Source organism: Hippocampus guttulatus, chromosome 13 (genome assembly GCF_054856545.1).
Source record: "Hippocampus guttulatus isolate MCC_2025c chromosome 13, RoL_Hgut_1.0, whole genome shotgun sequence".
NCBI lineage: Eukaryota > Metazoa > Chordata > Actinopteri > Syngnathiformes > Syngnathidae > Hippocampus > Hippocampus guttulatus.
The window spans coordinates 18,002,162-18,027,547 of NC_141273.1; the positions used below are offsets into that span (position 1 = coordinate 18,002,162).

At 42.8% G+C, this 25,386-nt stretch overlaps 2 protein-coding genes and 1 pseudogene across 6 annotated transcripts in view; 1 reads left to right on the plus strand and 2 right to left on the minus strand.

Moving 5' to 3' along the window:
• The window catches only part of ak7b (adenylate kinase 7b), a 47,676-nt gene extending 37,696 nt beyond the window's left edge, over positions 1-9,980 (plus strand). Inside the window, exons 17-19 of one of the 5 annotated variants that reach the window (XR_015102614.1) lie at positions 66-189; positions 911-1,135; positions 1,223-1,285. Coding sequence is in view for 3 of the 5 variants with exons in the window: in XM_086126669.1 (XP_085982795.1) it covers positions 66-189; positions 1,041-1,135; positions 1,223-1,489 (486 nt within the window). In the remaining 2 variants the exon portion in view is untranslated. Of the gene's footprint in view, positions 1-65; positions 190-910; positions 1,136-1,222; positions 2,449-8,444; positions 8,513-9,489; positions 9,649-9,725 lie in introns of those variants that run through there. The other 4 variants (XM_086126669.1, XR_015102615.1, XM_086126670.1 and 1 more) reach the window with 4 other exon arrangements.
• On the minus strand, positions 3,429-5,095 carry LOC147196759 (uncharacterized; annotated as a pseudogene).
• A 1,733-nt stretch (positions 9,981-11,713) lies between the features above and the next one.
• setd3 (SET domain containing 3, actin histidine methyltransferase) overlaps positions 11,714-25,386 on the minus strand; it is a 55,978-nt gene continuing 42,305 nt past the window's right edge. The window contains exons 8-13 of the mRNA XM_086126672.1: positions 23,304-23,418; positions 20,856-20,930; positions 17,556-17,722; positions 15,305-15,390; positions 12,387-12,544; positions 11,714-12,295 (exon numbers count right to left, since the gene is read on the minus strand). Of these exons, the coding sequence (XP_085982798.1) occupies positions 12,050-12,295; positions 12,387-12,544; positions 15,305-15,390; positions 17,556-17,722; positions 20,856-20,930; positions 23,304-23,418 (847 nt within the window). The 3' untranslated portion in view covers positions 11,714-12,049. The remainder of the gene's footprint in view (positions 12,296-12,386; positions 12,545-15,304; positions 15,391-17,555; positions 17,723-20,855; positions 20,931-23,303; positions 23,419-25,386) is intronic.

Sequence of the window (25,386 nt, forward strand, 5' to 3'; positions counted from 1 at the left end):
TTTGCTCTGTTCTGGTAAGAGGTTTGAATTGTTTTCAGATAAATTCACTTTTTATCTTATTGTAGGTGAAGTGTCGGCTTTGCTCCACAGAGCTATCCTACATCAATAAGAGCACTTCAGCAATGCAGAGGCATTATAGAGCTCGGCATGGCAATGAAGAATTGGTGGATACTTGTAAGAGTACCCCAGGTATGTCGAAAGTCTCTCTAAAAATTGTGCTTAAAAAACATGCATGCAAACAGACAGGCCCCAGGCCTGGTATCGAACCTCCAGCCCTCTTGCTGTGAGGCGACAGTGCTAACCATCACTCCACCGTGTCATCTGATATCTACTTGATATGTATTTTATGTACCGTATTTTCCACACTAAAAGGCGCACTGGATTATGAGGCGCACCTTCAATGAATGGCCAATTTTGTAATTTTTTTCATATATTGGACGCACCGCATTATAAGATGCAATCTACAATGCATCCACGAGATGAAACTACGCTCAAGGAAATGCCAAGAGAACACTACGCAACACCCTGATTTATATAGCGATGATCAGATGTCAGTAAAACCTATTTATAAAGCAGTGACACAGTTTACTTAACCAGCAGCAAGTTATATTATTGACTTGTTAACGTTGAACTCGCTTTCCGCTCCTCTATTTCCCTGTTCAACTGTGAAACCAATCGCCTTAAGTTTCAACTCTGCGTTATACGCATGTCTCTAGCAAGGAACCATTTTGGGGTTGACATATTACTGTAATGACCATACACAAGGTGCATCAGATTTTAAGGCACGATGTGAGCTTCGAAGAAATTGGAAGGTGTTTAGGTGCGCCTTTTAGTGTGGAAAATACGGTACTTGTAAAAATTACAGTCCCTTTATTAAGCTTTTGACAAGATATTTCCTTTTGGCTTGCAGTTCCTAACAAGGAAGTAGTGGATGAGGCAGTGGTCACATGATAATCAAAGACTGTTAGCCACTCCGCTTTGTTGAAAAATAAATGAGGGATTCAGGGAGCTCCTCAACTCAACTGTACATGTATTTATAGAGCACTTTCAAACAGCCATCGCTGCATACATAGTGCTGTACATGGAACAACTCCTGAAGCTTATTATGCCCTCGTATGCTCTACCAAGCAGGAAGGTATGTTTCAGAAATGTTATTATATTTTTGTACTAACTATATAACTATATTTTATTGGTGTAACGGTATTTGTATGGTTATTTTCAGACCATCAAGGACTTGGTGAGCCAGAGATATGAGGAGGAAAAGGAGAGAACAAAAAAGGACCACCAGAGCGTTGTTACTGTTACTTTAACAGCTGATATGTGGACGTCTATGAATGTGGAGGCATATCTGGCAGTTACTGGCCACGATGTGGACAAAGAAAGCCATGAACTCCAATCATCAGTCTTGGGAGTGCAGCATTTTCCTGAGAAACATACTGCAGAAATATTGCCGCGGTTAAAAGGAGCCTCATGGAGGAGTGGGGCATAGTGGGAAAGGCCAGGTGTCTTGTCACTGATGCAGCAGAAAACATGATTTCATGTGCTCGAATGTTGCAAATACGGCATACCATTTGTATAGCCCATTCCATGAATTTAATTGTGAGAAAAATCATGTGATCAAATCCCAGCAATAACGGAAATACGCAACAAAACACGACATTTTGTGACATACTTTCGATCGAGCGTGACTGCTAAAAATAAGCTCACTCAAATACGCAACAGCTGGGAACACCGGTCCATAAATTAATAAACAAGGTGCCAACACGGTGGAACGGTACCTACCAAATGTTTGAAAGAATGACTGAACAGAAGGAGGCAGTCTGGGTGTCACTGGCCTCATTAAAAACTGACATCACTCCACTGACTCCAGAAGAATGTAAGATCATTGAAGACATGCTCAGGGTTCTTGCTCCTTTTGACCAAGCCACAAGAGAACTGTCTGAGGAAAAAAGGGTCTCTGGGTTGAAGGTCATTCCCTTGATGAGAATGATCCACATTGAGCTTCAACGTCAGGCCACAACAGTGACAACAACAGCTGCTCAACAACTGGCTGAAAACCTGAGGAAGCGGCTTACTGACGCTATTTGCAGCATGGAATCTCACTCAGTGTGATGACACTGGCAACACTGTTAGACACCAGATTTAAAAAAAAAATGGATTTGTTAGTCAACAAAAGGCAAGTGAAGCAGTGAAGAGCTGACTCTATCATTGAAGTTCAACGCTCCCCGGCAGAAGCAAACACACCCAGAAACCAAGACCCTTTACAATATTGGAAATGGAACCAGAAAACATATCCACAGCTACATCAACTTGCATTTAAAATTCTCTGCTCACCATCGTCATCTGTACCATGTGAAAGAGTATTTCCTAAGGCTGGGGAGCTGGTTTCTTTGAGGAGAAATCACCTTGGAACAAAGACACTCCAAAAACTTTCGTACCTCAATAAATATTCATAAACAAATCACTTTTTTGTCTTTTATGAGTGATGGGTCCAGCGACACCGATGCGTTGACGCATGCGTCGGGCTCACAGAGCAATCCACGTGTCGGTGCGTGTGCTGCTTCATGAGATCACGTGATCAATACGTGAACTGAGTCGGCGCAGCCTGGACTGCGTTGACACAGTCCAGGCTGCGTGACACAGTCCAGGCGGAGTCGACTTAGTCCAGGCGGAGTCGACTTAGTCCAGGGGGCGTCGACGCAGCAAAAGCCTGCCACACAGTGTTTATAAGGAAGTGCGTCTGGCGACACGATGCCGCCTGCCGAAACAAGCCAGACCTCACCCTCACTCGAATAAAAATATATATTTGGGCAAAACGGAAAACACAGATTATCAGAAAAACGTGTCCGTCTGACTTCGAGCTTCGTGTCGGCTGTCATATAATAGGCTATTATTAAATGAGAAGTGCTTTTTTCACATAAAACGTAAACCATGTCTGCTGACCATCGGCTAGGCTAGCTTAGCTGTTGTCGTAGTTCAAAGCTTCTTTAATAATGTAAAATCTCCTTGTCTCTCGGATTGTCTCACCATGTTTTATTCCATTGTGTGTGTGTTCTCCACAGCAGGAGAAATAGCATGCAAGAAACGCAACAGACTGAAATTTAAAACACTGGAGCGTCTTATTTTTCTGAATAAAAATGTGTGAAGACAAAGCCCACAAGCATCCTCATTCACATGATTTTCACATTATTGAAACACATTGAATGATATAATATGAATGCATGGATGTGAATGATATTGTCAAGGGTCAATGTCATCTTTATTGTCAAATATGCTTTATGTATGACATGCAGCATAGATGAAATTTCTTCCTCTCAATCCTCAGTGCAAATATGCATGCAAACATGCTGTGCATTAAACACACAAAGCTAAGAAAGGATAGCAGCTACACTGTATAAAAAAGACATAATATGTAATCTGAACAGGATAAACAGTATAGACGATATAAAAAATATAAACAACAACATAAACAATGGCACTTGTGGCTATTGTGGGTAAAGTGAGGTAGTGTATGTATACACTTCATCATCAAATCAGTCAGTTCAGTCTGTCAAGTGGATTGGCTGCAGGGATTCTGAAGGTCCAGCAGGTGGCAGTGGTCAGCGACACAGTATCAGCACAGTATCAACACAGTGTGTCAGTGTGTCGACACGCCTCATGAGGCCTCATGGACCCATCACTATCTTTTATTTCATATGGTTGAACAGTGAACAAAAAAATTCTACGTAAATTAAAAATTGTAACTCCAATTTGCAATTATTTACATACCAACTCAGTTTAGCATTCACACAAACAAGGAATTTCTTTACCTAGAATCATTTTATAACTACTGCAGGGGTCACTATTGGGTGACCAACACAGGATCAATACAGTGCCGACACAGTTTGTGTAGTGTGTCAATACTCAGTACACTGGAGAAAAAAAAAAACTCAAGTACTTGAACAAAGTCCTCAAAACCACAAGGAACCAAAGTAAAAAAAAAAAAAAACTATGGCAGAAACAAAACATGACAGGAGCACACAGACACTTACAATGATCCAACAAAGACTGACAGAAGGGCAGGGAATTAAATGCAAACCAAGTGATGAGACAACAAGAAACACCTGAACAAGACACAAAGGGTTGAGGGAGCTGATTGGTTCAACACAAGGGACCCGGCTGACGAGCACAGATGCAGACAAAAAGGGCACATGAGGGAACAAAACCAAATGTAACCTAGACAAAATCGTAACATGTTTGCTGCAAAAGATAGCCAGACACTGAAGAATCTGCTGAACCTCTCATCGTTGCCTCTCGCAGGCAAGGGGCCAGAGACAATTACTCGATGCCAACTCATTTCAAGTCCTATCTATGTTCTTCTTTGTGATCTTTGATTGAATCCTTGTGTTATTGGAGCCGACATGTATCACCAGATCATAGTAGCTAGTGTTGTTAGATTTTCGCTGGTGTCTAGACCTGTCGCGTGCCCGCTTCCTAAGGTTAGCTTCAATGTCGGGCGCTGTGGCCCCAGGAATACACTGTGGCTGGGATTTTAAGATTAATGTGGCTGGTGATGGAGTCACCAATAACTGAAGTGCAAAGGCCAGGAGATCGAGGTGGAATGGCATTGCTATGCGTCATAACAGGCTCGCCGTGATGAGCAAGCCGCTTGGGGTAAATACAAACCGGACTAGCAGGCTGGCTTCAACCTACGCTCACTGTATGCCACATCTACGGTTACCGCATTATTCTCCTCTAGCTAAAGGATACGTCCCTCGAGTAGGGAAAGCCTCTGAGTGAGGATGCAATTAATGCAAGTGCAGCACGAAACCATACTTAGGGTGAACAAAAGCAGTTCAAGCAGACGATCATCCAAGGACTCTGCCTGTGAAAAAAAAAAAGCTAAATTGTTCCTCCCTTGACAGGAAGTGAAAGGGTGGAGTCTGCACATCATTCTTTTGCGGCATGCAGCACATACTAAAACATTTGACATTGCCTGCAATGTTCTTCAAAGAGTGGTTAGTTTTTTTTAAACATTCCTTCTTTACTCATTTTTTTTCAGGGTGCTTACTATATTTTGATTTTGTTGATCAATTCATTGCTTTTAAACTGCACATGAGGGTGGCCCGGTGGTCCAGTGGTTACTGCGTCAACCTCATAGTGCAGAGGTCGTGGCCTCTGGCCTCCCTGTGTGGATTTTGCATGTTCTCCCCGGGCCTGCGTGGGTTTTCTCCGGGTACTCCGGTTTCCTCCCACAGTCCAAAAACATGCATGGTAGGCTGATTGAACACTCAAAATTGTACCTAAATGTGAGTGTGAGCGCGGATTGTTGTTCGTCTCTGTGTGCCCTGCGATTGGCTGACAACCGGTTCAGGATGTCCCCCGCCTACTGACTGAAGACAGCTGGGATAGGCTCCAGCACCCCCCGCGCCCCTTGTGAGGATAAAGTGGATCGGAAAATGGATGGATGGATGGATGGAGAATTGCTTTTGAGCAGGGGTGTCAAACAAATTTTTGTCGCAGGCCATATTATAATGACCGTTTCCCATGGAGGGCCATAATAACTGAAACTTTATTAAGAAGTCAAGATTAATGCTTTATTCAACTATTGTTTAAGTAAATGAGGAGTTTGGTAACAAGAAAATTCTTACAATATGTCACTGATTTATGACATATGAAAATTAGTACACATTTCAGCAAGTATCATGGAAGTTGTCATCTTTGATTTGCTTTCGCGGGCCACTTAAAACGATGTGGTGGGCCACATCTGGCCCCCGGGCCTTGAGGTTGACACCAGTGCTGTAGAGAATAAAGATACATTTTTTTCTACTTCATGTGAAGGAATGATATGTGAACATATCACATGAATGATGCTCAACTATGGTCATCTTATGACAGATTGCTCTTGGTTTAGTCCTGAATGTGATGATGGCATTTAGCTGCTGCTCAGTAGAGGTGCAGATCTATTCTGGATGAAGGGACGCGAGTCACCTCAAAACTGGAACTATTTGCCTGACCACCTTGGACAGCAGTTTTTCAAAATACCTGTAACATTATATGAACAATGTAAAATGACTTGATTGAGTGACTATTGATTGAGTGATTGGTTTTAATGTGTTTAATAAGTTCAAAAAAAATAATTTAAACGGGCCCTCTTGCCTTCTATTTTTCTATACAGTGGTACCTCTACTTACGAACGTTTCTTCATATGAAATTTTCAAGTTGCAAAATGTCTCAACTGGAAAATATTGCCTCTTGTTGTGAAAGAAATTTCAAGACACAAAAGGTAAAAATACAACTGCGGTCAAGCCAGCCTCCATTCACAAAAGTGAAGTCAAGTGAGCTGCCCCTGCGATTGTGAATACTGTGCATTACGGTAATCTGCCGCCAGCAAGTGGCGTTGGCCACCTTCAAAATAAAGGCACTCCAACTAATGGATGCATGTCAGTGGGTTGGATTTTAAAGAATGTTATGAAGTCATTTCTTGGCTGTCGGGCAACAATGAGTTTACCAAGTGAGAATAAAACAGCGCCAGGAAGCATTCTCAAGTTGAGCTTGCAAATAAAGTCAATGGTTATTCCACATCAATTTCACCTGATATTTAATAAAAGCATTTAAAAAATGAATCTTAGTCATCCCGCAACCACACCAGGTCTAGGACCAGAGGTGATTGCCCTAAGACTGCAAGGGAAGCTCAGCTTCCCCTAAAATGTCCAAAAATAAGTGATCAAATACATGTGTGTACATACATTATGTGTACGTCATTGAATAAATATGTGCTACAAAGGCGCTCAATTTTTTTCCGAATCAGCTTCTTATTACTGTTTACGACGCGACTTTCTACTCATTCATTCCAGCAGCTTCACTGCGCTTTAAACTGTGTGGACGCTGAGCGTCTACAGCGCGGACGCTGGGCATCTAGAGAGATCAGGTTAGGTTGTCCCAATGCATTGAAACGAGATGAGTCATTGGATAAATGCTGGTTTTGTCCTGCCCACTGGACGCTCAGCGTCTCTGGGAGTCTATGGACAGTGGGTGTTTATGGGCTGGCCCGGACGCTGAGCTTTTCTGCATGATGATTGGATGATCTGTCTGAGGCTGAATCTCTTTTTGATTAACAGCGAAATGAGCCAGTCAACCGATCTTTTGGTGGAGGCATCGTGGGAGCATTTTTCAATTCTCATTCTGTTCTGAGTTGAACTGGAGACTTCTTTTCATCATCTGAGCGACACTGTCTTTGTTGAAAACGACTAGCGACAAATTAATCTTTCATTCCTGGTGGGTTTTATTGTAGTTGCTGTAGTTGTAGGACATTAGTTAAGTCCCTGGAAAAGACGCCTTGTTGGTATGACACGGTCACAGATAATTTTCTTGAAAAGGAACGGACAGTAGAATTCACGTATTAATAAAAGGACACATTTTATGATGTAGGCCGAAATTGAGCTTCCCCTCCTTGGCAGATCAGCATCCGCCACTGTCTAGGACATACCAGAGCACCCCTGGTATCCAACCAGACTACTCTCATTCAGATCTGATGTCCCATTTCAAAATAAAATGCCTCTGATAGGTGATATGGTGACCTTTTCGCACGATATTTAAAACATCTTAAAAAAATGAATTTTAGTAATCCCTCAACCAGACCAGGTCTCGGACATACTAGGGCACCCCACGTACCCGACCAGAGTACTCTCATTCAGATCTGATGTCCCATTTCAAAATAAAAGGCCTCTGAAATATCACTCAACTCAACTGTATTTATAGAGCACTTTCAAACAGCCATCACTGCACACAAAAGGGGTGTTCACACGGCAAGATTTGGTCCGGTGCTACGCCGGGGCTGCCCCAGTAGAGCGTTCACACGTGCAAATTAGCTCCGGCGTAGCCCCGGAAAACAGCTTACACCGGACCAAATTTGATCCACCTCAGGGAGGTGGTTTAAAAATTTACGCCGGAGCAAATGCTCGTTTGCGAAGCAGCACCGATGTAAATTTGCACGTGTGAACGCAACTGGGTTAAATTTGCTCCAGAGCAAATGCTTGTGAAGCGTACGTACGGCGAAAATGCGTTGCTTTCGTGCTCTGTCGGACTTCCGTCATGTGTTTGTTTAATAATGACACAAGACTTGGCTGGTAACATCTTTCCTTTTGTAGGAGACTGGACTGTCTCGGAGTTGTTTGTGTAGTTTGTTCCTTTGTTGTGTGTTCACAACCCCCCGCCCCCCATATAATTTATGTTGTGATTTCCTCTCTTGATTTTCTGTTTGGCGCATTATGTGTTTGCTTTTCTGAGTGTCATTGAAGTCATCGTTGATTTACGTTTTCGGGGGCGGTCACTCTCGAGCAGAAGGCACGGAGACCGAGAAGGAGAAAGACGTGCCTGTCCAGTCGTCGCTTGAGTTGTGTATACATTTTAAAAAGAACCAACACGACAGCTCATTTGTTTTCTGTCGTTTTGCTCCGCTGCAGAAACTGCCGTGTGAACGCAAGTGGGGCTGCACCGACGCTGTGCCGGTGCTGACACGCTCAGCGGCTTTGTACGTGTGAACGCTCCACACAATTTGCTGCGGTGCAAAATATATCGCAACAAAATACATCGGTGCAGTGCCGGAGCAAATGTGTGCCGTGTGAACACCCCTAAAGTGTCAAGAGTGCTACCGCCAATGCCCACCAAGTGCTGCAAACGTGTCAGCAGAGTACTGTGATCCACTGTATCAAATGCTGCAGTTAAATCCAATAAAACTAGACACACGTAGTCTCCAGTGTCATTTGCCAGGAGGATGTCATTAGAAACGCGTAACAGGGCTGACTCCGTTCTATGCATCGTCTTGAAACTTGACTGGAAGACCTCCAAGATGTTATGTTCATCCAAGAAAGATTTCAACTGCATGTGCACCACTTTTTCCAAATTTTTTTGAAATTAAGGGCAGTTTGGAAATGGGCCTAAAATTTGACAGCACATCTGGATCAAGACCAGGTTTCTTGATCAAGGTTTGGACCACAGCATGTTTAAACGGTTGGGGAACTATACCAGAAGAGAGGCTGCTGTTGATAACGGCCAACACCGTTGTACCAATATTCGGGAGAACCTCCTTAAAGTAATGCGGGGGAAGAGAGTCGCAGGGGGAGCCAGATGGCTTAGTCTGGCGAACTACATTCTCTAAAAGCGTTAAGGACACAGTTTCAAAAGAATTTAGCACAGCTGAACACGGAATGTGGACAGAGGGGTCACATGTTGACCTTTTCGCCTGATTTTTAAAAAATAGTCAAAAAAAGAATTTTAGTTATCCCTCAACCAGACAAAGTCTCGGACATACAAGGGTACCCCACGTATACAATCAGACTACCCTCATTCAGATCTGATGTCCCATTTCAAAATTAAACGCTTCTGAAATATGTTGACCTTTTTGCCTGATTTAAAAATATATATTTTTAAAAAGAATTTTAGTTGGTTAATCCATGATTGTGACTTTTTGTCTGGTCTGGAATTTGATACATTATTTTTCTCTCAAAGACTCAGACTTTAGAGGAGAAGAGGCAATGGGAAGTGCAGCAATTGGAGGTTATGTCGGTGCCAATGAAGACCTACTTAACGCAGCACATCATCACCACTGTGTCTCAGGGCTTGATTGCATGTGGCTCAGTATGGCCAGATGATCCAATTGACTTCTTGGTAATGATTTTGACTTTTCCTGTATTGTTTTTTATTGTCTTGAAATTTTGATTTATTTTTGCTCTGTATCATTTCAGGCGGAGTACTTGATAAAGAACAACCCCTAACACGTTTTTGAAGCCGATGTGCCCTGGTCTTCCACTGGCAAACTTCGTTGCAGTAACCGGGAACGTCCAAGAGTTAACCTAATACCTTTTTAAAAACGTTTATTTTTCAGAGGTTTCTTGAAATTATTTCAATCAAAAGTACATTTAAATAAAACTGGAATTTTATTACCATTGACACAAAATCGTTCTTACTTCCAAGTGGCTCAAGGTGTAATTCTGACTGTATACAGGAGTTTTTCTCAAAATGATAGCAATACTGTCATCACATTGAGAATACATGCTTTGTCAAATAGGGGTTGGCTTTCCTTTCTGAAATACAAGACAATGAAAACAACAGTGTCACATCTGTTGATTTGGTGCAGCAGATTACTGAAATAATTCCAACTCAGTCCATATCCACCGTTTGTTCAGAGCGGTGGTGGTGGTGGTGCTGATGGACCCCTAAAAGCAGGCAGGAGGGAGGAACAAGGTGGACTTAACAAGATGTATTTACCAAAACTACAAACTAAGGCAGACACAAACAATGACCCGACACCAACTGGTAAGGCAGGGAGTCCTTTTAACAGAAACACTAACTAATCCAATGAGCAACAGCTGTGCTACTGCAGGAAGAGCGCTACAGTGGCACCTGTTGGTCACAAACAGAACCACCCTAATTCCTTATTCACCTTTTTTAAAAGTACAAATTCACTTTACTTTGATCAATTTAGATTTTGGTGTCTAAATGTAGAATTTTGACAATGCTAAAATTCCACTCAAAGCAAAAGGACTTTCGGTCTACCATTTTAAAATTCCCTGCCTGCAGAAGAGTATTGCATTCAATTGGGAGGGCTAGACTAAGTTTTTGGGGGGGTCTGTTTTTGTGTTTTAGTTTCGTTATTTTTTTTCATTTGGGGATTTTTTTTCAGTTTTTCCGAATATTATTTCTTCCTGTCTTTTGGAATTAACCCCCCGAGATTAAAGAACAAATAATATACCAGGAGTACTACTTTTCAAGCAGCCAACGCATACATCCACACATGGGTGCTTATGTATGCCCACACACACGCACACATGCATACCATGTTGCGCAATGACCATAACAGACCCGAACATGAACGAATCAGAAAATTAAACCAGATACAAGGCAGGACTCCCCGAGTTTGTAAAAATAAAATCATTGCCTAGTTTACTGGGAGACCTGTCACAGGGAGGCAAGGCCGTATTTTTGTAGCCTGGAAAGTGCAGAATCATCACCATCACAGCTCGCGTGAACTATTTTAAACTGCCGCTTCAAATTTGAGTCACAAGGCCCTTATGCCCCTTCATATGAAGGCTCGTTTACCGTGAGGATAGCCAGGGTTTCACCTCCAAGACAAACAAAACCTGCCAAAATTGAGGAAAAAAAGTCGTTCAAAAGCTGTCCATGAGCGCGCTGTCCCAAACGTTCATCCTGGTGAAATACACGACGTTCATTTCACAATCGCCCAAAATATGAATGAGTTCATAGACAAAAAGACATTGTCTCCTGTTTTTCTTGAAATTGGCTGTTTTTGTCGATGACTTTTCTCTTCATGGAAGCTTTTTTATTTATTTATTTTTAAAGACAAGACTGTGACTGGTTGAAGGGTATCTTTGTCATCCACTGTCACTTCAGAATTACATTCCGACGAAAGCTGTCATGAGCCTCAGATATGATAGCCCGTAAATGAAAAAAACCCACACAAACCTCCAAAAAGACACACATAAATTGCTGGGCAACGACATGTCAAAAAGCGGTGGGGACAGCACTAACATCAAACTTCGTCAAATTGCAAAGATATATTCCTGCGGGCCACAAACGGCTCCCGGGCCCCCGAGTTTGAAACCCCTGTTCCAAGGTCATTCGGGTCCCGGGTGTGCAATTATAACGTGTATGCAAACCACTCACACACTCTGCTACCGAAAACCCACAATTAAAAAGTAAAACGACAACATACTGTATGTCAAACTTTTTTTTATTGACTGAGAGTCAATATTTTGGAGCCATTGACCGGACACAAAATCAATTCTGAGCTAAATAAATAGAATGAACCATGCCAGCGAAGTGGAATTTATTCATTCGATGTTGGCTGTGACATATTTGATGGTTTCGATAAAAGTTAGATTTACCTTCCACATCTTCTATTTATTATTATTATTTTTAAATATCTTCTTTATCCTCTTGGGCCTGTGAAGTGAAATCATTATTGCTTTGCAGATTCTCTATTCTTGCCCTAACCATCTTGCCATCTTGTACACAGTCCCTCCATTCAGAGATTCAGTACCTGCCCAGCTCAAACTACTTGCCCTTGTGCAACATGATCGGAAGGTATGCGATTAGTATTCTCAGATGACGCCATGCCACCATTGTCACAGCGAGGCAAAGGCATGCCCTCTGCCATTTTTTTTTCGAGATGCACATGTTTGGCTTGTCCACTGGCCAACGATTTCAGCAGGATCTGCTTTTCAGCGAGTCTGAGCTGGATCGCCGCCCGAGCGTGAGGCGATAGATCGGGTTGCTGTAGCATGACACTGTCTTCCTGAAACACACAATGCGGACGTGATCAACAGACACGGGCATTCGAATGTGAAGGTACCTGACATTAGAAATTTAAACAATCAAATAGAAACCTCGGCTGTCGTCTTGTAGTTCTTGAGCAGCAGAGTGACTCTGGTCTCCAGAAACGTCCACAATTTGATTTCATTCTCCCAGCTCACTGGGATATCACGATTAGTCAGGTTTAAGATCTTATTGACAGAGTCTCCCACAAGGCAGTCTTTCAGTTCTTCTGTAATAAAACAAAACCAGAAATCCAAGAGTAAAACAACTACAGAGATCCCTCGCTATATCGCGTTTCATTTATCGCAGCTTCACTACATCGTGTTTTCTTTTTTCCAAAGTACTGTATTCAGAAAAAAAAAGGCAGAATGACTAAGAGGTTTTTTACATGGCTGTAAACATGATTGGTTCCCGGTGAGAGGTTGACCAATGACAGCACGAGTGGATTCATCCCGTGAGTTGATTGGCTGGGCATTTTCGCAGCCCCACCCAGCACCTTCCCTTGTGTCTTGTCATGTGGTTAACTCTGATCAGTGCGTTGTCAAGTGGTTGACTCTGATCAGTGTCTAGTCACACTGTTGTTTGCTACGTGCCAGCAGTGGAGAGAGACAGAGAGAGAGAAAGAAAGGGGGAGATTGGCCTTATCTGATAAAAAGCAGCACTCTTTGCCTCCTCCTCATCAAGCCCGATTAATTGTCTTATCATCAACGCATCGGCTGCGTGGGGATAGCTGGCCAGCTAACTGAAGGCTCACGGCGGCTACACTGTCAGAGCGGCGTAAAGTGAGAGTAACTCAAGTCGCTTTGTCTCTCTCAGAAGGCAATGCTGCTGAATGTTACTGACTGTATGAGGATTTATAATTGAAGATTGAAGTAAATATATGTACTGCTGTAGTCTTTGTGTCAATGATGTAAAGTATAAATATTGTTTACTTATTTTAAACATGCTGGTACCCACATACACTTACATGAAAATTCCTAAGGGGGGAGCCAATGCTCCATCGCGGTTTTTCACTTATTGCGGCAGGGTCCCGGTCTGCATTAACCGCGAAAAGTGAGGGAACACTGTATTAAATAAATGAAGGCCCACAAATAATACATTGTTTAGCCCGTCTGACTCAGCAACAAGAAGGTTCAAAACATGAATTTGTGCAATCTGCTTGGTAAATAACAACTGCAGAGACACCAGACAATGGTGGACAGACACACGCACACTCGCACGCACACAGTAGGTTACATACAGTTAGATACATATAGTTATTGATGGTGGCACGGTGGGTGAGTGGTTAGCACGTCTTTCTCATCGTGCATAAGATATGAAAAAGATTTTAAAAAAACCTTGATTAACCTACAGCAGCAAAAATTTAAGAGGGGGGGGGGGTTGGCAAAGAAAAACAAAGTATTGCATGCACAAAATAAATGTTTCAGAAAAAGAACTGTACACAGTACAGAATGCAATGTCAAATATAAAATATAGATACAAGCACATATGCAACTGCATATATGCTGCATAAGGTGGCTGTGCTATTTACAATGTGTGGATGAGGTGAGTCCGGGGTTTTTTTTTTTTCACGTGTGTTTATTCAGCAGCCTGACAGCAGTCGGTAGGAACGACCGGCGATATCTTTCCTTTTTGCAGCGCGGGTGTAACAGTCTCTGGCTGAAGGAGCTACCCAGTGCTGTCAGGGTGGGCTGGAAGGGGTGGGAGGGACTGTCCATCATAGCTAGCTAGCATCCTCCTGTTGCCCACCTCCTCCAGAGTGTCCAGGGAGCAGCCCAGGACAGAGCTGGCCCTCCTGACCAGTCGTTTCAGTCTCTCTCTGTCCCGGGCTGAGATGCTGCCTGACCAGAGGTGCAGGGTTAAATTCCAAGCTCTGGACTAAATGTGCGGAGTTTGCATGTTCTCCCCGTGCCTGCATGAGTTTTCTCCAGGTACTCCGGTTTCCTCTCACATTCCAAAAACATGCATGGCAGGTTGATGGGACACTCGAAATTGTCCCTAGGTGTGATTGTGGTCGTGAATGGGTGTTCGTCTATGCATACCTGTCAACTTGTACGTTTTCCCCGTATTTTATACGTTTTTTAAAATCATTTCAAATCATATAAGGCGTATTACAACTTTTATACGGGGGGAAAAAAATTGTGAACCAATCTCACAAAGACCATTTTGGCTCAAATCTAGATCGTCTCACCAGCTGGTAGCCAACGACAATGCCGTCGTCGATCGCTACTATTGTCACGGCAAACCAGCAAAAGTAATCCTCGATCGTGTATTTTTTTTTTCCATCGCTGCGTACGGTCGGATTGATAAAGCATGATGTGCGCATGCGCGGTAAGCCATTGTAAGGGTTTTTGTTGCTTTGTAAGGGGAATCATAATCATTTATAAGGGCAGCTATTCACCGAGGTTGACAGGTATGTCTATGTGTGCCCTGCGATTGGCGAGCAGCAACCAGTTCAGGGTGGACCTCGCCTACTGTCCAAAGACAGCTGGGTAACCGTGACCTTTGTGAGGATAAGTGGCTTGGATAATGGATAGTTAATATTGATTTTATAATTTTATAATATATTTCAATATGTAGTGCACCTTGGGGTGAAAGATGTGTGTTTGACATTTTACCGAAAGCAAATCCATTGTTATTTGTGTGTACACATGGTCAGAGGAAGTTCTAAATTTGTTTGCAGGAACAAATATATTAATGTATCACACATTTGTGCTTCAATGCATGGTTATTGAGCACTTTTTTCTATATAAATACTGAAAATGAACTTGTTAGTATGAGCAAAATTTTAACTCAGCTGATTATATTCTCTGCATGCTCGACACTCTGCCTAATGTGATCACCTCCATTTCATCATCATCATGATCATCAGCATCGTCATCTATCCATTGCACATGACTCAAATGGAAAAACGCACGACCCAAATTACAGCTAAAAACACAGACAAGTTGATAAGCATGTTATTTTGTGCTGTGTATGTGTGTGTTACCCTCTGTCATGGAGAAGACTCTCAAAAAAGCGAGGAGCTGTGCTGAAATTGGGGGTCCACTGGCGTGCAGAGCAAAGACACAAGACCTATGAATCAGGAAAGAAAGCAGATGTCATGTCATTTTAAGATTACAAATATGACATGAGGTCATCCGAGGGGTGCGTGAGCACATTGGAGGGGTTACATGGAAACATTTCATCATTTATTTTCCAGATGAATAACCTGTGGCTCAGTTGTGCCAAAATCACAACAGAAACAAAACTGCTATAGTGGGTCTGAATATTATTTCTTTTTCAGTGTTTTGTTCCTGATATTTAAAATGAAGATGCCCATTGAAAGGGGAGTTTTTCAAAAAAAGCAACATTTTTTTGGTGCTAATGTTATCAGAATATATATATACAAAGGCAGGTTTATTCTTTATTTTTGTCACGGTGGATCTGTTTGTGACCAACGGGGGCACTCCGACAGCGGCACACCTGTTGGTCATCATGTCATTAGGTTTTCCGCTAAAAGGACTCCCTGCCCGACTGCTCGGGGTCAGGTCATTGTTTGTCTTAGTGTTTCTGTTGGTGTTTGTGCATTCCTGGATATTAGTTTGTCGTTCTGTCACGTCATGTTTTTTGCACCCCCCCCCCCCACCTCCCATTTTTTCAATTTTTTTTGTTTTTCCTCACAAGGGTCGCGGGCGCTCTGGAGCCTATCCCAGCCGTCTTCGGGCAGTAGGCGGGAGACACCCTGAACCGGTTGCCAGCCAATCGCGGGGTACACAGAGACGAACAACCATCCACGCTCACACTCGCACCCAGGGACAATTTAGTGTGTGGTAGGAAACCAGAGTACTCAGACAAAAACCCAAGCAGGCACGGGAAGAACATGCAAACTTCACACAGTGAGGCCAGAGCCGGAATCAAACCCTGCACCTCTGCACTGTGAGGTAGACGCACGAATCACTGGACCTTCCGGGCCGCCCCATTTTCAAATCCAATTATAAAATGTTGAATTTACATACTTTATGTTCAAATACGTTGGCCCTGTGGGCGACCGGTTAGCACATCGGCCTCACAGTGCCGAGGTGCAGGGTTAGATTCCAGCTCCGGCCTCCCTGTGTGGTGTTTGCATGTTTCCTCCCACATTCCAAAAAAATGCATGCCATGTTGTCGGAACACTCTAAATCAAGGGTGGGCAAACTACAGCCTGCGGGCCAAATCCGGCCCGTTGGTCTTTTTAATCCGGCCTGCCGAAGGTTGGTACACAATTAAGGTTTGATGTCAACGACTGCATTCATTTCATTTGGACTTGTAATGACAGGCATTTCAACGCCACAGTTACTTGAAGTTGCAGAGCATAGGGAGAAAGGGGGAGACGATACGGAAGCCCGCAGTAGCGCCAAATCAAGCAAATCCCGTTCGATACGACGGAATAATGTACTCTTAAAGTCTGAAAAATGTGCCAAAAATGCAAAATACTGCTTTTTAAATAAAGAAATCCAATTAATATTATGTCGAATTTAGTTCAACCTTTTGATCCGGCCCTCCATAATATTTTCTGGTTCTCATGTGGCCCTATGCAAAAAAGAATTGCCCACCCCTGCTCTAAATTGTCCCGAGCTGTGAGTGTGAGCGCGGATGGTTTTTCATCTCTCTGTGCCCTGCGATTGGCTGGCAAGCGGTTCAGGGTGTCCCCCACCTACTACCCAAAGAGACAGGCTCTTTGGGCTGTGATAGGCTCCAGCATGCCCCGCGACCCTTGTGAGGATAAAGCAGATCAGAAAATGGATGGATGGATCTTCAAATACATGGGCGATACGCGAAGTGCTGAAGCGAGCAGCCGGCTGCACCTCGTTAAAATCCCATGCCCTTGCTCAAAGAGTGAAACAGCACAGTGAAATAGGCATGAGCCCCATGACATGTCACTGCTTGTGAAGTGCTACGTAACATCAGCGAGTTTCATGGTGACACATGGAATTTTGTCACCCTGCTCCTGTTTTCAGTTTTGTTTTGTTTTGTTTTTGACTAAAAATGTGGAGAAAGAAAAAAAATGTTAGATGAGTGTCATGGACCAAGGTGAATATATTTGATCGCACCATGTCTTAGCAAAAAAACCCAAATGTGACTATCCTACAGTTAAAACTGACTCTGCTCTGCAGCCCAAATTATTGCGGCCGGATGTGCTTGATCACTGCGATTCATTGCTGCACCCACCCGTGCAATAAAAATAAAACAAGAGGACAATAAGAACAACGTATACATACACTGGGAGACCAGCACGTGCCAGCACCTCTGCTTTCATGGCAAAGAGTCTCTCACTTTTGCTGATGCCGAGCTTGATCTTCACCCGATCATGGATGTTGTCTTGATAGAAAAAGCCATTATGGACGAAAAAGTCGGCATTGGATCGTGTGCCATAAAAAATGTAAATCTGCACAGACATATATGTAGAACACAATCATACACAATGTTAACAGAAGAAAATATATTTCAAAGTATGAGTAACTGGAGAGTATGTAGTGGTTGAAATTAGCTCCCAAATGTCATTCCTTGATCAGGAAGACTTGAGCGCAGGAAGCAACTGTAGGAAGTATCGCAAAGGGCCGCATGTACACTGTATTTATGTGTGTGTGGATAGATTAGATTAGATTAGATTAGGATGGATGGATGGATGGATAGATAGATGTCCGATGTTGTTCCCGGGATCTGTTGCAACCACTCATCTAGTTTGGGGGTCACTGCCCCGAGTGCTCCGACCACCACAGGCACGACTGTCACCTTTACCTTCCAGGCTCTCTCCAGCTCCTCTCTGAGCCCTTGGTATTTCTCGAGTTTCTCGTGTTCCTTCTTTCTGATGTTTCCATCACCTGGGACCGCTACATCCACTACAACGGCTTTCCTCTGCCCTTTATCTGTGATCACGATATCTGGTTGGTTCGCCATTACCATCTTGTCAGTCTGGATCTTGAAGTCCCACAGGAACTTCGCTCTGTCATTCTCCACCACCTTCGGAGGTGTTTCCCATTTTGACCTTGGGGTTTCCAGTCCATACTCCGCACAGATGTTTCGGTAGACTATGCCAGCCACCTGGTTATGGCGTTCCATGTAGGCTTTCCCTGCCAGCATCTTACACCCTGCAGTTATGTGTTGGATCGTCTCAGGTGCCTCTTTGCACAACCTACCAACTTGTTGCCAGTTCGAGGTTGCCATTGGCTTGTGGTATACCGAGGTACTTGTAGCTGTCCTCAATGTCTGCTATTGTTCCTTCAGGGAGTGAGACCCCTTCAGTGCGGACTACCTTGCCTCTCTTTGTCACCATCCGACTACATTTGACATCCCGATGTCGCTGCGATAGATCCTGGTTGTGTGGATCAGGGTCCCTTCACTCTTAGCATACAGCTTTATGTCATCCATGTAGAGGAGGTGACTGATCGTAGCTCCATTTCTGAGGCGGTATCCATAGCCTGTCTTGGTGATTACTTGGCTTAGGGGGTTCAGTCCAATGCAGAACAGCAGTGGGGAGAGTGCATCACCTTGGTATATGCCACATTTGATGGACAGTTGGGTAAGTGGCTTGTCATTGGCTTCAAGTGTGGTTTTCCACATTCTCATCGAGTTCGTAACGAAGGCTCTTAGGGTCCTGTTCACCTTATACAACTCCAAGCATTCAGTGATCCATGTACAGTATGTGACATCGAGTCATGGGCTTTCTTGTAAACAATCCAGGCTGTGCACAGGTTGGTATGTCGGGACCTGCAGTCTTGTGCGACTGTTCTGTCAACCAGGAGCTGATGTTTGGCTCCTCTGGTATCTCTACCAATGCCCTTCTGTGCTTCGCTCATGTAGTGATCCATGTGTCCTCTTATCTTAGCCGCAATGATGCCTGACATGAGCTTTCATGTTGTGGAGAAACAGGTTATTGGCCGATGGTTGGATGGGACTGCACCCTTTGAGGGATCCTTCATGATCAGGATCGTTCGCCCTTCGGTTAGCCATCCTGGGTGTGCTGTGAGTTTCTTTAGCCAGTAGGTGTGGACCATTTCCGGGCTTGGTGCTGTCCAGTTCTTCATATCTGAGACTCTTTCCTGTATGTCTGCCGCTGTTATGGTAACTGGGTTCTGTTCAGGGCGGTTGCTGTGCTCCTCTCTCAGGGTCACCAGCCATTTTGCACTGCTGTTATGTGCAACCTCCTTTTCCCATATGCCTTTCCAGTACCTTTCAGTTTCCAGTCTTGGTGGGTCAGCTCTGTTGTTAGGACCCTGCCACTGAGCGTACACTTTCGCAGGTTGTGTTGCGAACAGCCTGTTTATTCGTCTGGCCTCATTCTCTTTCGTGTACCGCTTGAGGCGGCTGGACAAGGCTTGGAGCCTTTGTTTGGCAGTTTCGATTGCTTCAGGTATGGTCATCTGGATGTACCTCTCGGGTATCGGCCTTTTCATCACACCTCTCTGGGCCTCCGTCAATTGACTCACATTTTTCCGAGCCACCTTGATCTTAAGCCTCCAACCGTCTTTTCCATGGTGGGGAACGTATCTCATGGCTTCCATGGTTGCTCTTATAGCCAAGCATCTCTAGGATCACTGATGCTGAAGCATATATCACATATATATATACACACACACACGCGCGCACACACACACGTGTGTGTGTCGGACGCAAACGTGTCTGTGTTTGTCGAGACTGTTAAAAGCATAAATAAAGTGTACGTTTTAAAAAACCAACACCACAGCTCTCCTTTTTCAGAACTGAAACATGTATCTATATCTATTTGAGCTATATTAGCCTACTATCAAAATATTTTTCCATTTTCAAACATTTTTTATCAAGCTCCATGTCGCCACTAGATGTCACTAAAGAGCCGCGTGTTGCCGATCCCCACACTAACCACTGGAACACCGGGGCGCCCCTTCAACACTCTTCTCATCAAATGTCAAGTAGATCTATCTGATTAACCCGCAAGGAGAAAAACAAAAGAAAAAAAACTACTTATGGCCAGTAGGTGACGCTACCATCACAACGAAAACTAACTTTGTAGATCTCTTCAGGCCTAGACTTTCATCAAATAAGTGAACCCATGTTTAAGCCTTCATGGATGTTAAAACAAAAAGTTTGTGACTTCAAGAAAAGTACAGCACATCAAGAAATTAACACTTATTTTGAGGGTGTAAACATGAATGAACACTTATGAAACTTGGAACAAACATCAGGCCTGGCAAATTTTCAACATGTTGTGGATGTAGCGGTCCCATTACTGTATTGTGTGCGGAAAAAAAAGTGTCTCAGTAGTCCAAACACACACACGCGCGCGCACACACACACACACACACACACACACACACACACTCACACACACAAACACACACACACAATTTAACTCAGTAGCTCTGGTTGTACATTTCACTGACTGTAGATCTCTTTTTGGGTGAAATTTCTGTGTGCCATAAACTTAAAATATAGCAAAATCCAAACACCTTAATATTGTTGAGTATGAAGATATAAAATACAGTTCAATACACTCAACAGGGAATTAACGAAACCAAAAGTGAATTATACTCCCTCTTCACCTGCTCATTCGCGTTGTAATTTCGCAGTGCCACACATTCACAACGGTCATCCTCCAAGTTGTAGCCAGTGGTGATCTGCAAATAATCGGAAACACCCAGACATTCAAGACTGCGTATGCATATCGACACCAACACTGTTTTCATGTAGAAGCAGACTGCATTTCCTGAGGAAGTTCAAACCCACTTCGAGTGTGTGTGGAAAAGCGTGTATAAAATTCCATTTTCTGCATTATCTCGGAGCAGAATGAAATGTAATAATGATGTTGCGTGTACTGGCCCTTTGATGATTATTGGGGTACCCCACACCTACGGCGTGCAGTTTGAGGAGGAGAAGCAGCGGGGGGCCAAACACAGCTAATGAGTTTTAACTAATGTTGATGAAATATGAAACCTCTGCCATGAGCCTCTCTCCCACGGCATCATGCATGGAAGTTTTTTTTTGTTTGTTTGTTTTGTTTTTGTGCAGGAGGACGAACTGGTGAAATGTCAGGAAGGAAGCGCTTCAAAAGGACAAGGACAGACGGGGACGGAGGGCGATTACTTTATGAATAAGGACGGAGAGATGACAGAAGAATGCCCAGGTCGTGGACGGAGAACGGACCAGCAAAATAAAAGTGCCCAGCACTCTCAACTACGCACGGGTAGGGAATGCAAGCAGCTGACCAAAGCTTTTTGGGATGGTCTCCGACATTCAATTTATCGAAAATACTGTAATCTCTGGACTACAAACCGCTACTTTTGTCACACGCTTTCAACCCTGCGGTTTATTTAATGATATGGCCTGTTTACAGATTTTTCCAACGGCTGTCAGGGAGCGCTCGAGCAGAAAATGTAACAGTGGGACGCTATCATGTGTCACAGAGAAAACAACCGGCCATGAGAGGGTGCACCTGTATTTTGAGCTGGACTGCAATCCAAAAGCTGTGTGGCTGGGTCTATGACAGACTTGACCGAACAAAAGAAAACCTCCCAAAAGACATTGTCGTGAAAGTTGACACGAAAGCGTGGATGGTAGAAAGCCTAATGAAGGAATGGTTGACCGAGTATTATGGCGTGAGGATTTTTTTTTTCATTTTAAAACAAAGCATTACTCAACAGGGAACGGTGGCTTATTTATTTATTTTTTTAAACAGCCGTGTGAGTGCTGTTTTACTGCCATCGTGAAAGAAAAGTTAAGGTATGTTATTAAATGTTGAAACCTCTTTCCGTGTCCCGTCTTTCTTTGCAAATATCTCATGTTACAATATTGGTACCTGTGGTTTATAGACAGATGCGGCTTGTGTGCGTACAAAATGGTTTTTCCTTTTAAAATGTAGTGGGTGTGGCTTATAATCAGGTGCGCTCCATAGTCCGGAAATTACGGTAATGTGATTCTTCTTTTGATTCTGTTTTGCTCGAAACACAAACTGCTGTGTGAGTCTTGTGTGGTTTAAAGAAGTACAGTAATCCCTCGTTTATCGCGGTTAATGGGGACCAAAACCACCCGCGATAAACGAAAATCCGCGAAGTAGCGTCCAATTAACAAACAGGTAATTTTTTTTTTTTTAAGTCCGCAAACGGTCCGCGAGAAGCTGCAAAACAACAGCGAGTCACATAGAGCAACATATACAGTACTGTACTCCATGTATATGTAAAAAAATATATATATACAGTATATATATATTTTTTAATGTTTGAAAAAATCCGCGATGCACTGAACCCGCGATAAACGAACCGCGAAGTAGCGAGGGATCCCTGTACACCTAATGTCTTGAGGTGCTCATTTTTTGGGGGGAGTGGGGGCAAATAGTTATGAATAATTCCAGAATTGTTGTTTGTTCATTCCTTCCCCAAAGCAGTACAAGTCATTAGTTGTGGTTATCCCTCATTTTTAAAAAATAATTTTCACTGACTGTTTAATTTTGCTTCGTACATTTGTGTATGATGACTATGTAGTGCTCACGTATATTTTTACCACGTCACAGAAGTACATGTAAAACTACACAGTATAAATATGGTTAGGTATTGTTTTAAAACACAGTATATACAGTATATGTGCACTTTATATACTGTATTTCTATGGTTTGGCAGCAGGGAGCAGTCTCGCTCGTTTAAGAATGGATTTATAGCCTGTGTTCCGCACGAGTGGGGAGTGACATATAGTGTACATGAGCATGTGTCTCTCTCTCTCCTTCCTTCCTTCAGATGAGGCATTGGGTGACTTTAGCTGTTGATCAATGCTTTGAAAACAGGTATGTGGGTGGTTGGCCTGAGCTGTACATGCAGTGTGAGCATGGAAAGTCCAAGCCGACTGGTTATTTTCCTGATGATTGTTTTAATTTTCAGTATTAATACCCTGAATAGCCATATCCATTGATATGCTAACAATGTATATCCTAAATCTACTACATGTATCCATCTGTCTATTTATCTATTATATATTTAGTTCATAGGAAATGATGAACCTACCAGTCCATTTGTGTGGTTGCACATGTCCCAAAGAGGAATAAGCGCCTGTGTGATTTGGCTGCCGTCTTCAGTCGGTATCTCGTTCTGACGGGTCATGACTGAAGACACAGCCCACCTGTAGAACATCAAAATCAATCCACTGAAAAAAAACAGTGTATATTTATTGAAGCTAATAAAAATATCTTTTTTAGCTCAGACATTAAACAGTAAGCATATCATGGTTATGAGTGGCCTTAAATGGATACAGAATGATTTTGAAGTTGATTCTGAGTTTGACAGGGAGCCAATGAAGCTGTTGGAGGATGGGGGTGATGTGGTGAAAGGAGGGGGTTCTGGTGATCATCTGGGCTGCAGAATTCTGGACCGGTTGAAGTTTATGGAGGAGTTTGTGATGGGCAACGAAAAGGAGTGAATTGCAATAATCAATATGGGAGGTGACGAGACTGTGGACCAGGAGGGCAGCGGTAAGAGGGGTGGGAGAGCGCTGGAGATGATTGATGTTACGTTGGTGGAAATATACGGACCAGGTTATGTTGTTGATGTGGGAGTGGAATGCATTGCAGATTGCGTCTTATAGTGCGGTCAATATATGAAAAAAATTACAAAATAGGTCATTCATTGAAGGTGCACCGCATAGTCCAGTGCGCCTTTTAGTGTGGAAAATACGGTACTCTCCTTGACTTTTGATTTCAAAATTAGTTATCTCTTAGTGATGTAATTTATAGGTAATAATACGAGGAGGTGATTAAACATCTATACAGTTTCACAGTCATAATGGTCCTCTGAGGGAAACTGTGGCTACAATGTGGCCCGCGACAAAGATGAGTTTGACACCCCTGACGTAGAGGAATCAGACTGCAATAGTGCCTGTATGAAATCCCCCAAACAAATCCTGAACACAAGACTAAAACTATTGCCGTACAAATGGTTAACAAGGGTTTATATAATCTGAAAAAGCCTTCCCCTGATGTCAAGTACCATTGTAGTAGTAAATGTATCAAATGCTTGGAACATAAAGGAACTCTTATGCACTGTATGTGGGAGTGTAAAAGATTCTGGAATGAGGTTATCAATATAAACTAGGGATATGTCATATAGACTTTATAGGTACCAGGAAAGAAGTTCAAGTGTTGAAGAACTATTTCTTTGAACTGAAAGAACGAGGAAGCTCCTTCTTGAAAAGGAATTGTGAAAGTGTGTCTAATTGGAAAAATGTACATAAATTACCAAAGGTAAAGTGAAGGCATTTGATCAATTTTGGAAAGCAAATATGACCATTATAAAGTCTGAAAAATAGACATTCAAATTATTTACTGAACACGAATTTTGTAAATGTGTATGTTGAAATGTCTGTATGAACATGTATGTACATTTATTTTATGGTGCAGATCTGCAGGGTGTGAATGAATGTGCATGGATGTGTGATCTTTTGTTTTTTTGTTCTCCTTTGTTTATGAAACTTCAAAACCAATAAATACATTTGAAAAATGTATTTGGCATTTGACTCTGACTTGTCTCAGACTTGACTATTGGTGTTGTTTTTTTATCGACTCGACTGTGGCCAACTATGGTTTTAATAACAATTTTTTTTTCTGATTATCAAAATAACCATCTGACTGGTTAACCTGACCCCGAGAGCAAAATCAGGCAGTCTTTTTCCTTGTCATGTCAGCCAAAAGCAAGGTTATAAAATTTGGTTATAAAACTATAAAGTACTAGTGTTAATCCCAGCATCTTCAAAACAAACAAATATGAAGCAACCAGCAGATTCTATAAAGAGACAATTTCTGACATGCAAGACCATCATCTGTGATTCATTTTGGAAGCCTTCCAGCAGGCCTCCAGGGTTCCATGACATCCAAGAAGAGTTTTGAACATCATGAAATTCCTCTAATTTTGTGGTGGTAAAAACTGTGACTCGAACTTGACTTGGATTCAAAAATTTGTGAATCGAACTTGACTAAAGCTTTTCCGGAAGGCTCAGAGTTTCTCCTTAGAGCTTATTTCATGTCCCCCTTTCTGAATGTTTGCATCTGGTCTCCTAGCCCAGATCCACATTTGCATATTTGTTTACCATTTAACT